Here is a 14,641-nt window from a genome sequence, read left to right as displayed (position 1 = left end):
AAGTAAGTACCACAAAAAATTCAGTTTAATAAACTGAGAAAGAAAACTTTCCTATTTTGATAAGCTTTCCTACACAACAACTACTGATCATCACTTTGGTTTTGGTAGCATTCACTTTCAGACCTTTACTTTCCATAACATTTCTCAAAGTTTTAAACTTAAGAGGTAGACATACCGTTGTTTCATTGGCAACAATAAACCATGAGCATACAGCATCTCTTTGAAACAACCCATACAAAAATCAGTAGATGATGCTTCTTAGACATAATGGCAAAGTTATGGACTCGATTCAGTAAATGTGCTGTTTATCTTAACATGACCTTGAGCAAGAAACTTTGTAAGATTTTAATGAACACCATGCCACTTCCCTGTTCTCTTTTATTACAAAGCAATATGTTAATTATTCCATGTCTTCGACATAGCAAATGGTTTTTATCATACACCATGTTTTTGTTTTTTTTTGTTTTTTTTAATTTATTTGATATTATTTTCTTGCAAACTTACTTAGAACAGCATAGTTTGTTTGAAGCTAAGAATCCAGGACAGGCAATGTCTTCTGGGTAGTGAACAAGACATATTTCATTGAAAATGAATGTAATAGAACATATCATCAACTCTGTTCTTTGTAGAAAACTCCAAATCCCGCCTTTCAATGTAGCACTATGTGATAAGTATCACCGCTGGTCTGGTGATGTCAAGCGCATTGGTGAGTGGATAAACGCAACTTGCGTCATGGAATTTAATGACTTGTCTGACATTATCCGCTCACGTGAGACTTGGGGCTGAAACTATCATGGAGAATTTGAAAGCTTGGAAACTTCAGGAGGGAAATACTATGGATAACAGAAGTGTAAAAGGCAGACCTGCACAAGCCATAGAAACCTGTCTACAACAGAATAATCAGTCAGTCAGTGATATTTTTAAGGTTTAATGCTTTGTCCATTCAGAAATTGAAAATTAATATTTAAATCAATCTAGATTTTTCTTTCAACATTTTACTTATTTGCTATATGATAAAATATTATGAAATATTATAATTATAGATTTACTTATAATGTTTAGTTGATTTTTAATTGTTCATGTGTTTTCTCTAAAATTTTAGTAATTTAGTAATTTCTATGTCTTACTAATAATCATTGTTGTTGTTGGTGCAACATAAACTGCAGGAAGATGACGGTGGCTAAGTGGTTAATGACATGGACTAACAACCTAGGTGTGCCAAGTTCGAATCCAGTTTGTTCCACAAAAACACTTTTACTTTAGGATGTTGGCAACCTTCATGTGGACCCTCCAGTAAGTACCTGATATGTTTTTTAGAAAGATATTGGGGAAACCAATATCAACAATAAAATCGTCTGAGTCATACAAAATGAATCAATGAAATAAATAATATGTGCTTTGAGTACTTTTTTCGAATTCTGCCAGGATTATTTCATCCCTTTTTACTAATACTCTTTGGAAAGGTATGGATTGGTTAAATTAAACTGATTTCTTTGAGTCTTGATGTGGTTGTATTTTTCAGATCCTGTCTCCAAAGACTCATGACATCATCAGAGCTCACAAACATTTTTCTCATCATCACCAGCTGACGAAAGGTGACAATGGCTAAGTGGTTTATGGTACGAACTGACATCCTGGATTTGCCAAGTTCGGACCCAGTTCATTCCACAGATACACTTTCACTTAAAGATATTGACAACCATCATGTGATCCTTCCTGTAAGTAACCAATGTCTTTCCAGAAAGAATTCTAACCAGAAAGACATCAGGGAAACGAATGCCAACAAACATCCTCTGATTCATACAAATGAACGAATGCTGCTCTGCAACAGCAACATCAGCTCATAATAGAATGTAGCTATAATGTAGTTAATGGACTCATTTGTTTTATTGAGACAAAAGGATATTTGCATAAAAAAGAAACAAATTAAAATTCATATATTAATAACAGATTTTATTAATGCCATAAACTATAATTAATGAAACAGAAGAATATAATTGTCAAAATACAATAGTAAAAAATATTCTTTGAATTAACATGAAAAACATAAAACATTGAACATATTTTTAAATTACAAGTTTGTTTTTTTGAAATTGAGATGCATAGAATTACAAGAGTCCAAATTAAAAAAAAAACCCACCTTTTTTAAAAAATTTGTTCAATATTATTTTCTTGCAAACTTGATTAAGTTTCCCATCGTAAACAACAATTCACTCACAATGGAATTCATTCAAAACACATTTTTTATCATCTGCTGTAAAGTTTATTTTTTAATTGTACCAAAATAATGACTGTAAACATTTTAAAATAATATTTTTTTTGTTTTTGTTTTTTAAATTCCTTGTGCAAATTTTCAAAGAGATTTTTAGATTTCATGTTGTTTCTATAAATAAATTAAATCCTTTTAAAATATTCAACTTGAAAAAATAAGAATTTTCCATAACAGAATTTTTGTTGCCAATAATTTTCAAAATAATAATGAAAAAATGAGCCTTTTCTTTGTCATTATATTTGTTTTAATTATTAAAAAGCTTCAAATTTTCAAAGAATTTAAATGGTCTATAAATAGATCACTTTGTAAATTATATAGCTGTTTTGATATTATGCATTTAGAGAGTACTTTCAAATAAAACAACTAAGAAACATAACTTGAACGAGAAATTCTAGTTGAAAACTTTTGGATTTATTTCTGGTAAAATGGCCGCATCACTTGTGTTAAACAAGCTATTTTGACACATTTTGGTCAGTTTGGTAGCATTTCTCTTGTACAAGTTGAGGGTCCAATTTTTAACTTTACTAATTACTTGAACAATAATTTTTAAAGGCGAATTTTATTTAGAACATAGAACTTGAAGAATAAAATCTTTACCACTTTGTAAGAAAGATATTTTTTCAAAGATAAAGAAATGAAAAGACTTGTGAGATTCGGATATTCAATTGATGCGCAGCAGATTGTTGGAAATTGCAGTCAGTTTCAACAAAACATTGTTCTGAAAAAGAAATTATTATGATTGTAATTAAATACAAGAAGAACAAGAAGCATCTAAAATGATTAAAATTGTTGCAATAATTTTCACATGTACTGAGCATGATCATACATATTTGGACGATTATATTTATAACCAGAAGTGATAAGAATGAACCAGGATTGCTGTATAAAATGTTAAAATAATATAAAATGTTAAAATAATATAAAATGTTAAAATAATATAAACTGTTGAAATAGTATAAAATATTAAAATAGTATGAAATGTTAAAATAATATAAAATATTAAAATAATATAAAATGTTAAAATAATATAAAATGTTAAAATAATATAAAATGTTAAAATAATATAAAATGTTAAAATAATATAAAATGTTAAAATAATATAAAATGTTAAAATAATATAAAATGTTAAAATAATATAAAATATTAAAATAATATAAAATGTTAAAATAATATAAAATGTTAAAATAATATAAACTGTTAAAATAGTATGAACTGTTAAAATAGTATGAACTGTTGAAATAGTATAAAATATTAAAATAGTATGAAATGTTAAAATAATATAAAATAGTCAAATGATATAAAATACTCAAATGATATAAAATATTCCAATAATATAAACTGTTAAAATGTGTAAAATGTTTAAAATATAAAATATAAAATGTTAAAATGATATAAATATTAAAATAGTATAAAATGTTCAAATAATATAAAATGTAAAAATATAAAATATTAAAATAATATAAAGTGTTAAAATAGTATAAAGTGTTAAAATAATATAAAGTGTTAAAATATAAAAGACTAAAATAATATAAAATATTAAAATATAAAATGTTAAAACAATATAAAATGTTTAAACAATATAAAATGTTAAAACAATATAAAATGTTAAAACAATATAAAATGTTTAAACAATATAAAATGTTTAAACAATATAGAATGTTAAATAATAATGTTAAATCATATAAAATGTTAAGATAATAAAAATGTTAAAATAATATAAAATGTTAAAAAAATATATAAAATATTAAAATAATACTGAATCTCTTAAAAATTTTTAATAGTAGCTTTTTGTCTTGACATAATAACCAATACAATATGTTGCAATATTTTTGGCATCATATTAGATTTGGACACTTATAAACAGGGGTGATAAGAACGAACCAATCAGGTATCAGAATCTACCGTATAAAATATACTGAATCTGTTTGGATTTTTTAGTCATAACTTCGTCTTGACACAAAAGGAGGACCACTACTGATCCTAACTGGATCAATACTACAATTCTTTACCTGAAATTCTTTACAATTCAAAAATTATCTGACTAGATTAATACTGCTATATTTTGCTTGTGACAACTATATTTAATATTTGTAATTAAATAATTTCCTTTTCTTTACGATAGAGTTTGTAGCAGCAGGAGCAGCATATACTTGTGGCTTAAGATTTTAAATATATTTAGTTTGTAAACTCAGTGTTGATTGGTGCTAGCAGTCATCTTTTTTTCTGGCTTGCCCAATCAGATGCTATTTCTTTGGCGAGCTGAACACGTGACAAAGTGCATAAAGGTTAATCTATGGCTGCTCTTTCTTTCTTCCATTCCTACTCTCAAACTAGCAACACTCTTCACAGGGCTCGGACCTGTCCTTAACTTCTCTTCTGGGATGCAACAGCCTACTGGGGGACGAGAAGACAAAGAATCCATTATGGCTAACAATACATATACACTATAATTTAAACATTTTTTTAAATAAAAAAACGTAAATAAGAAACTCACATGATGAAGTTTTTTCAAATAGTTGAACAGCATCACTCCAATAATTACTTCCTTGTAATTTGCAACGAAGAGTAAGCAAATATCTTGTGTTTGGAAGCAGATTCTTGAGTGTCATTTCATTTCCATCTGTGAGATAACTCTAGCAACAGAAAAACAGTCATTAGTAAGCATATCTTTGAAGTTAATGGCTGAGAAAATATACCTCATAAGAACTGTTAATAGTTGTAAATAAACAAATATGAAAAAAAAAAAGAACTGAACAAAATAAAAACATTGATTGTTCAGACTATTGTTCTCATCTTCAGTGTTATTATCACGACGTTTCAACCAAAGTAATCTCCAAATGCCCTTATAGTAATTCACCGACTGAAACTCTATTGAACCGAAAAGTCTGTTTATTAATGGATGCCATTCGTCCATTTGCACAAACTTCTCACAAGAGAAACATACAAATGAAACAACAATTTAGTCATCATCATCTGCATGTTCAAACCAGGGCAAAACATCTCAGCAAAATACTATCAAAATGACAAAGAAAAGTGGACTCAAGGTTACATCTTGCACCAAAATGGTAATATCATTTATGAAGGCAGTGTGTAATCTTTTGTTTGGGTTTGACATGTAAATCACTTGCGACCCTCGTATCTCACTAAAATGAACATTCAGGGTGTGCAGAATCATTTTCCCCATAGGAAATACAATTGAATACATTTACTTTGCCTTAACAAAAATAGCCAACCAGAAAGAGAAAGGGTTTGTATTACTGTACACATAGATTTGAAAAAGTTGTCAAAAACAAATATATAGTAAATAAATGTTATCAAAGGCAAGATAAGTTACTTTTCTACCCAACTGGATATGTTTTTAGTGTTTATATTGAATGTAGCATGTTTATTCAGCTCAAAAAACATACAGTGTTTACCGATGTATTGGAAAATTTAAAATAGCGCCAAACTCTCTCCTGAGCACGGTAAGTTTGGTAAAATGGGTTAAAAATAAAAAATATACAAAATACTGCTGGAAACTCACTCAATATATGTTACCATGACATAGGCTGACATATATTCGGTGGGTTTTTAACAGTACTTTTTATATATTTTTAGTTTTAACTCATTTTCTCAAACTTACCATGTTCAGCAGAGAGTTTGGCGCCATTTTAAATTTTCCAATACATCGGTAAACATATTATGTATGTATTTTGAGCTGAACAAACATGTTACATTAAATAAAAACACAAAAAACTCATCCAGTTAGGTAGAAAAGTAACTTATTTTGCCTTTGATAACATTTCTTTGTTATATATTTGTTTTTTGACAATATTTTTGAATCTATGTGTATAGCAATACAAAACCAAAAGTTGATTTTTAGGGCTGTTTAGGTCTGTTCTGAACGAATATCATGTTTAAAATTACTACCGGCAAGTAGTTGTTTACAGGTTAAAAAACAAATTAATCCAGCCTAGAGTATTGTTTGCGTAAGGAAAGTTTTTTTTTTTTATTATTTAATTTTTTTTTTATAGCAAAGTTCAACGATTTGACCTTTGAGAACTCTACCAAACTCCTCCGCCAATTTTGGGTCTAAACACTTGAAATTTTAGATATAGGTTCCTTGGACATGGATCTAACTTAATAACTTGCTTGAGCCCAAAACAAATGTTAAGGGGTCATAATAGGGGTCAAAGTTAAAAAAAAATTTGACCTCTGTGGTCTCTACCAAATTACTCAGACAATTTCTGGTCTAAACATTTGAAATTTTACATAAAGGGTATTCAGAGATAGGGAAAGCTTTTTAATAGGTTTGGTTCGAAAATTTGAGCTACCAATATATAAATGTATATATGTTTGCACGTTTGCCTAAAACTTTCGACAGAGGCGACGGATTTTCACAAGATCAGTATCAATTTGAAGCTCGACCCTTCAGACGACAAATACCGAAAAATTGGCTAAAAACATTAATTTCTTCACTCTCAACTGGGCACTTTTCTACAGGGAGGGGTCGCTTTTTTCACTGATATTTTCGAAAGTCATCCCCTCTTTTCGATTATCAAGCCTTAATTTAACCTACGTCGTTTCCGGTTTGGCAGTGGTCGTAACAGCAAAGACGTCACATTTTTTCCCCGTTCTTTTCTTCCTTTGCGGTACGGGTTCGAGCTTACCTTCCTACTACCACTTTTTTTTGTTTTTGTTTTTTGCTCAACATACACCTCCAAACACCCAGGCAACGCTGGTCTAAAATGCAAGAATATATATAAAACTAGCCTGGGTGCCCGGTGTTGCCTGGGTGTTTGGCGGTGTGTGTTGAGCAAAAAAAAGTGGTAGTAGGCAGGCAAGCTTGAACCCGTGCTGCGAAGGCGGAAAAAAAAGTGAAAGAAAATCTGACGTCTTAACCGATGTCGCCATGACGTGACCAGAAGTTAAAAGCATTGAAATTAACCAAAGTCAATCCAATGGTGACGATGACTTGCTAAAATGTTGGTGAAAAAAATCAACCCCTCGTTTGTACAAAATGGCCAAGTTTAGGGTGAAGGAATTAATTAATTAACTGTTTTGCTTTTCTGGGTTGTACAAAATCCATGATTAACAGATAACAGTTCTGTGTCATATTCTGCCCTCGTGGGGGGACCAGTATATAATACCGAATGTGCACCCAAACTCCATTCTTTCTTTTTGAGGACAATTTCTGGTTTCGATAAAACTACTATTAAAGCTACCTTCTTTGCTTTGATCTCATGAAAAGGCATCTTTTATACCGAATGACACTGTTTTACAAGGCAGTCACTTGGAATGAGACGTGCTTTCTCTTCGGAAGATAATCTCAAACTGATTTTATTTCCATTTAACACTGTGGTCTCGGCATTATCGTCCACATGCTTTGTACTTGTGTAACTGAAAAAGTTAATTTGATTAGATAGTTCTTGTTGCTGTGATTTTAAAAATAGTTCCGACTCATGTTATACAAGTCTACACTGTTCTGATGATGTTTACTTGATGAGTAATCAGGCATTGCTCGGGATAAGAACATGAAAACTACACTGTTATAAATTTTCCAGAAATAATAATTTTGTGCTAACACGCATGAGAATGTGTTCTAACTGTCATGCGATCATTTAGAGTACTCAATTCTACTTTGAAGCAGTTTGAAACCACAGAAATAGGGCACACTTGGAATGTGATGATTATAATGACAACAGAGAAAAGGCATGGTAAGCGTTGGCGGAAATATGAGATCTAAAAATCATAGCAAAAGCAAATATCAAGTCGAGTTAAGGTTAGAGATGAAGTGACTGTGAAATATCCTTTTTTTTTATATTTTGTAATCAGAAAACATTTTTGATTTTAAACAACAAAAATATTTGATGATAAAATTTAAAGTTAATAACTGTACCTTTGTCCATTCTTCAGTTGGAATTTGATAAGACACTTTGCATGTAATGGCACTGGACGGCCACAAATCTTGCAACTCCCAAGTCCAGGACAGACTTATAGATGAAGCACTAGCAAAAGTCTCAATGCGTTTCAGATTTTTAAGTTTTGCTGAAATAATAATTCAGATATTGGCAATAAAGATGGACATGTTCACTTTTCCTAAACAAATCTTGAGTAGATAATTATTATTCAAAAGTGTAAGAATATTGATATCAACAAAAGATCAGTAATATGATTGATATATATATATGTGTGTGTATATATATATGTATATATATGTATAGATATATATATACATGCTTTTTTTTAAAAATATTTTTTTATTCTTTATGTAAATAGTCATATCTTGCTACGATGTGCAGACTGTTTCAATCATATAGTATATCATCAGGCAAGAAAAATTAAGGTGCAAAAATTAAAAAGGTTCCAGACCTTTTCAAATTTTGAGGAGAGAGAAATTGCCATGACTAGCAATGGGCAAAAATAAGAACCTTAATTTTGCCCATTGCTAGTCTGACGAATCCTATAGTGGATGAAACACAGAATATTCAGTGTAGCTTAATCGCCATATATATTTTATAAATTACTACTATATATATAGTAGTAATTTATAAAATATATATGGCGATTAAGCTACACTGAATATTCTGCGTTTACTTAAAGGTCAAGAACTATTCAAAGATAAATGCTTGATCCCTAGATTTCCATCTAGAAAACAGAATTTTTTTTCCTTTTGTCAGAAAGATTGTTCATTGTATGTGAGGACAAAAGGAAAAAATAAGGGCAGGGAGAGTTACAAGGCTGCTGAAAGTAAACCAGCGATCCATTTTCTATTCTCCTTTAGTATTTCCCTATTATTATTTTCATGATAGGTGTTCAACGGAGATCCAATCTCTGGTTCATAGCATTCAAAAAACTATAATAAATTTTTTTAAATTGAAAACGTCTTAATTTGAATTACGCCCCTTGAAAATCAACTTTAAAGTAAACAAAATAAATGTTGACGTTTATCCTTTTGTTCAATTACTTTCTAATATATATAAAACAATTGTTTTGTGCAAAGCAAAATTATGCAATAAAATTATACAAATAACAAAACACAGTTATTTATTAAAACAAACTTTTGTAATATACTATGCAAATTAGATTCAAGAACCCTATTTAGGTGATACTTTGGTTAAATACAGAGTAATTGCCATTTAAGAATGATACTGCCCCCCCCTGTCCTGAATTTTTTCTTACTGTATTCAAAAAATTATTTTTATGCATATTTGATGCCACGAAGACAATTTCTTTTCTTATATTTCAGCCATAGAACCACAATTAGAGAATTTATTAAAATTTTACCATCAAGATTTTAAATTAATTATTGCATATTCAATAATAAAATATCATTTACCAATTTCTAGTGTAGGACTTATCAAATATGTTTGATTGAAAAGCCCAAAGAAGTTACTTCCGAGGATGGTAAACTCATATGTTGCATTTGGGTAAAAGCAGTCTTCTCCCGAAATTGTGCAGTTGAATGGATCCTCACACAAACAGGTTTGAGATCCATTGAAACAGCCGCAGGGATCATAAATGAAATTTTGGCTACTGTTCTCACTGAAGATAAGAAGAATTAATAATAATAAAAAAAAATAGAGAAAAGAAAACAACAAATTTAATCCAACCAGCAGAATAAAATGGAGGAAGAGTCAGGGTTAATGGAAATCAACTGCTTGCATATGCTAAATCAAGAACAGCAACAACAACAAAAAAAACCACATTATTTGGATTTTTTACACTAATATTCTCATTGAGTGATATTTTAACATTTTGGTCGATGTAACCTTTGACCTTCTTCAGGTGTATCTTTTCAAACTTGGAAATTTACACAGAATTTCGAATGGAACCCTTTATGTAATGCCCTCATTTCATGAGCAGAAGTAAGTCCTAAGTAATTCACAATTGTATTTTGAGTGTGGCCTGCATTAAGGATTAAACCCTTGGCCTCCAGAAGTGTGTAATTTTACAACTGAATTTTACCAAGTACTTTATCCACTATGTCATGAACAATTCTCATTTGAATTTTTGTTTTCTCGATGTACAATTTTACTATTTATCATTATATATCACTGTCTATTACTATATATATATATATAGGAGTTTAACGAGTTGGTGACAGTCATTCAGTTTGAGACAGTTGACAACAGTTTGTGGCTCACCGCAAATCAAGCAGAGTGTTAGCAGACTTGAGATGAGCTGACTTCAACTGAACAACAGTGATGATCTCGGCAGACAAATTATCTTAATTGAGTGTTCAGTTAATACACTGAGACTTAACTAAGATGTGGATGTTAGCATTTGGAAGGTCGTTTTCCACAATGGTATCTCTCTCTCTCTCTCTCTCTCTCTCTCTCTCTCTCTCTCTCTCTCTCTCTCTCTCTCTCTCTCTCTCTCTCACACACACACACACACACACACACACACACTAAACAAAGTGTCAGAGTTTGTGTTTTCTCTTGTCAGTTTGTATTGTTTTATATTTTTATATCTGTAAACCAGTACTTGCACCCTCGGCGATTGCTAAGGTAACATGGCCGAAGTAGATGAAATGGAATACATGGCACGCAAGCATAAAAGGTCAGCAATTGTAGAAGTGCATATTGTCATACACCAAAATGCAGGGTACTGACCACATAAGGTTTTATTTTATGCAATAAAACTTGGTTACTTTCAATCTTTTGCTGAAGCCAATCTACAAATTCAGTGTGTGAACTTTGTGTTTTAGGATTAAAGAGATTGAAAACATACATGTGCTTAACTATTAATGATCAGCATCTAATTTCTATATGAATCAACATCATAACCAGTTTAAATCGTGATTTGTCAACAAAAACACAGAAGAGAAACTATTTGGAAATCTTTTACAATAAAATCAGTTATCCCTATCGCTCTTGACACTTTCTCACACCTGAGGTTATTCCCTGCCTCTACAAATCTACTATCAAACCATGTGTGCAGTATTGTTTTTATATGGTGGTTAATGAATCGCTATCCCATTAAAGGGTTCTCGATAAGATGCAGAAACGTATCTGTAATTTGATTGGCTCCACTCTTTCTTCTTTTCTGCACCCCCTCTCTCTCACAGACGTGATATTGCTAGGTTCAATTTTTTTTTTTTTATAAATACTATTATGTCATTTGTTCTTCAGAATTGTCTGATTTAATCTCTGCTTCTTTTGGTCCAGTTAGTTTGACTCGTTGGTCCAGTGGTCTCCATTAATTTGTTATTTTGATACCACATTGTTATACAATTTTCTATTCCAGTAGCTTCTTTCCAATAGCTGCAAGTTTTTTTGTGTTTTTTTTTTTCTCATGTTCACCCCTTACAATGCATATCGCCACTTGGACGTAAAGGGTTACTATTTGCGGCCATGTCTAAGAAAGATTAAAAAGATTTTTGTTTATGTTACATTTAAACTTCTGCATATCAGTACAGCCAGGGAAGCAGGCAGCAGGAAGGGAATTCCAAAGTCTAGCTGTTCAAGGGAAGAAACTATTAGAATAGAAAGCTTTCTGGCATTTAGGGACAACAATGAAGGGGTGAGATCTTATTGCTAAGCGGGTTTGTCAGGGATATGTATATTGAGAGGGTACAAGTGAAACGAGTTCATCAAAACACATTCCATTAAAATATTTGTAAAACAGGCACAGTGATGCAACATTGTGGCGATGGCACAGGGGCTGGAGCTTAGTTGATAAAGTGGGACCGATTAGATTGACAACTCTTTTTTGGACTTTAGACTAGTGGTAGATGCACCAGCCCAGATGTGGCAACAATACTCCATGCATGGGGGAATGGTGGCCTTTTAAAGGTACAGGATACTCTCAGGTGTGCGTAGTTTTCTAGCTCAATAGAGGGAACTCCTCTTCTTTGCAGCAGCCTTTGCAATTTCATCTATGTATTTGTTCCAGTTCATATTGCCCGCAAATGCTAGGCTGAGGAGTTTGAAGGTAGGGTGTTATTTTTCATGGATATAGGAGGGTGGAGAGTCGTCTTGTAATTGTTAAGGAGAGCAGCTTAGTTTTACTAGCATTAAATGCATTCCACTATAGTCTGGAGGTAATTTTCTAATGATTCTGTCATTGTCTTAGATGTATGTACATCTGTTCTTCCCTCATGCATATTATAGTTTGTAGAACTCTCTTCCTGCTGACTGTTTTCCTTTTAGTTATAGCCCTGATCTTTTCAAGATTAAAGTCAATAAGTATCTCCTGTGTTTGTGATAATCATCTTTCGTTCTTGTTAGCTCCTTAAATCGAGTGACTTCATGCTTTGTTCGGAGAGATTTTCATAAAAACAAAATTCACTACACTCTTTCAAACACAGAGAAATGATTTTAGATACTTTTTGATTTGACATCAAATGAAATTTGACATTCTCAAGTTTGACACACTTATTTAAAGTTTGACATGAAGAATATTGACACTTCTAAAACTGGAGGAAGATAATCAGAACTTAAAAAGAGAAAGAATAGAATGAGAAGGTGCAAGAAAATATATGCCGTTGTAAGTTACTTATAAAGAAAACATTGTTGAATTAAAAAATTTTTATTAACAATTATATACGGAAATAGTCTGTGTTCAACATGTGTATGTTAAATGTTCCGCTTGTATTTCTACACTAAGGTGAGTGCGTGTAGGAAAATAGTTCCTCTGATATTGCTCCACAAACATGTGAAAATCAAGGATAATCTTAGGAAGTTTCATGAAATCTTGGGAAGTTTCACGGATTTAGCCAGAATAATATAAAGAGAACAAATTACAAATAGAATGTAATCTTTAATGATAAAATAAACTTACCTAAATTTCCATGTGGTTTTCCAATAACGATGACTAATACTTGGCGTCATAAACATACTGAGTTGATTCAAATCAACATATTCAAATGAAAGATTTTTTATTTTAGGAGGATCTAAAAAGAAAAAAAAGAATAGTCGTCCTTTATTTTTACCTCCTTACATCAAGTGGCTTTATGAATCGTCTGGAGTGATTTAAATAAATAAAAATTCTAATCATTTGATTTAAATCTTAATATTGAGACCTGGGAAGAAGAAAAAAGGAAGAAAAAGAACAACAAAAACAATTATGAGCAGACGAGAAGATATATCATACTTATTTATGATATGTTCAATGATTAACAATTTCGGCATCATAGAGCCTGGAAGAGTAAGACAGGATAGAGACTATGGCTCACAAAAATAACAGTTGAAAACTGGTTTTGACAGACAGAGAAGTGAGCCCACCTCCTTTCAATTTTTGTGCAATGAATAGATATTGATTAGATGCCAAACTTTTAGATTATTGTGAAAAAATTCAGAAAATTATTTTCAATGTTTCTGACAGGAAGAGGGAGGAAAGAATAGTGTTATCAAAACTTATAGTAAAACAATCACCTAATGGAACTGGTGCTAACCTTTATTACTTTTAACGTTTATTTCATTTGTACACTGTATTTAATATTGAGCACGAAGTAGGAAAATGAAAGAATGACCAAATCTATTCATGCAAAAAATAACTAATTTTTATTGACAACTTTAAGACAATGAAAATGGAGGATTAGATTGAGCTTAAAGAGTCTAAGAAATGTTCTAGAAGAAAAAGTTGGGTACGAGCACATACTTACCCATAAACTTGCTACAGCTGTGTCCCCTCAACATAAATACCTCCGACCCACCAGTCTAGCAGTAAAATTGCACCTCTTTATTGTAGAGGTTCCCAGATGTCAAGAAGCATTCTACTCTATCAAGCTCTCTTTCCTCGAACTGCTTGCCTTTGGAATTTCCTCCCTGCTCCCGGTTTTTCCAACTGTGCCAACACGCAGAAATTTAAATGTAAGGGTAACAAACATCTAACTGCACAGAATTCAACTAAGATGTCCCCTAAAAATCTGGCCTCTAATTCACAGTAGCCCCTTATGTTTCAGCAACAACATACCTTGTCTGTGTTGAACAAAGGTAAAATAAAATAAAATAAAATAAAAATTATGAAATAAAAAAAATAAGCTGAATTTGTTGCTGTTATTGGATGGAATATTGTTCAATAAAAAGAAGAGAACATTTTTACTTACACCCAACTTCAAAAGATGCCACACCAATGTCAAAGGTATTTCTTTTTCTCTTGTTGCTTTGACAAACATAGTAATATTTGCCCAAAGTGAGATTATACAAGTGTAGTAAAATCGCATTTTTATTCACATTTGTGACAGAGTAATTCACATTTGTTTCATTCAGCGGCAAATTTGACTCCAACTCCGTAAAGTAGAGATCATCCAAGGTTTCATCTGTGCTGTTGCAGTAAATCTCAACTGAATCACCAACGGAATACCAATAGTTTTTGATGGTAGCAGCTATGAAAAGACAAAAGTTTCCTCATTTAAAATTCTAGTTGCTGAAAACAAAAACA

The 14,641-nt window shown here is 31.3% G+C and overlaps 1 protein-coding gene and 1 long non-coding RNA gene across 5 annotated transcripts in view; one reads left to right on the top strand and one right to left on the bottom strand.

Annotated features, from left to right (window-relative positions):
- The window catches only part of LOC145288059 (uncharacterized), a 28,823-nt gene extending 26,502 nt beyond the window's left edge, over positions 1–2,321 (top strand). The window contains exon 2 of the long non-coding RNA XR_013869254.1: positions 1,523–2,321. This is a non-coding gene — a long non-coding RNA (uncharacterized LOC145288059). The remainder of the gene's footprint in view (positions 1–1,522) is intronic.
- Positions 1,933–14,641, bottom strand: part of LOC145288057 (uncharacterized) — an 85,181-nt gene continuing 72,472 nt past the window's right edge. For all 4 annotated transcript variants that reach the window (XM_080136092.1, XM_080136093.1, XM_080136090.1 and 1 more), the window contains 6 exons: positions 14,307–14,585; positions 13,040–13,151; positions 9,591–9,796; positions 8,151–8,299; positions 4,767–4,905; positions 1,933–2,990 (listed from right to left, as the gene is read on the bottom strand). In XM_080136092.1, coding sequence (XP_079992218.1) covers positions 2,989–2,990; positions 4,767–4,905; positions 8,151–8,299; positions 9,591–9,796; positions 13,040–13,151; positions 14,307–14,585 — 887 coding nt within the window. In that variant the 3' untranslated portion in view covers positions 1,933–2,988. The remainder of the gene's footprint in view (positions 2,991–4,766; positions 4,906–8,150; positions 8,300–9,590; positions 9,797–13,039; positions 13,152–14,306; positions 14,586–14,641) is intronic.

This window comes from Euprymna scolopes, chromosome 11, assembly GCF_053919585.1.
Source record: "Euprymna scolopes isolate OS-2025 chromosome 11, ASM5391958v1, whole genome shotgun sequence".
Classification (NCBI taxonomy): domain Eukaryota; kingdom Metazoa; phylum Mollusca; class Cephalopoda; order Sepiida; family Sepiolidae; genus Euprymna; species Euprymna scolopes.
Note: the sequence above shows the minus strand (reverse complement) of the source record. Positions and strands in the feature narration are given on the sequence as shown.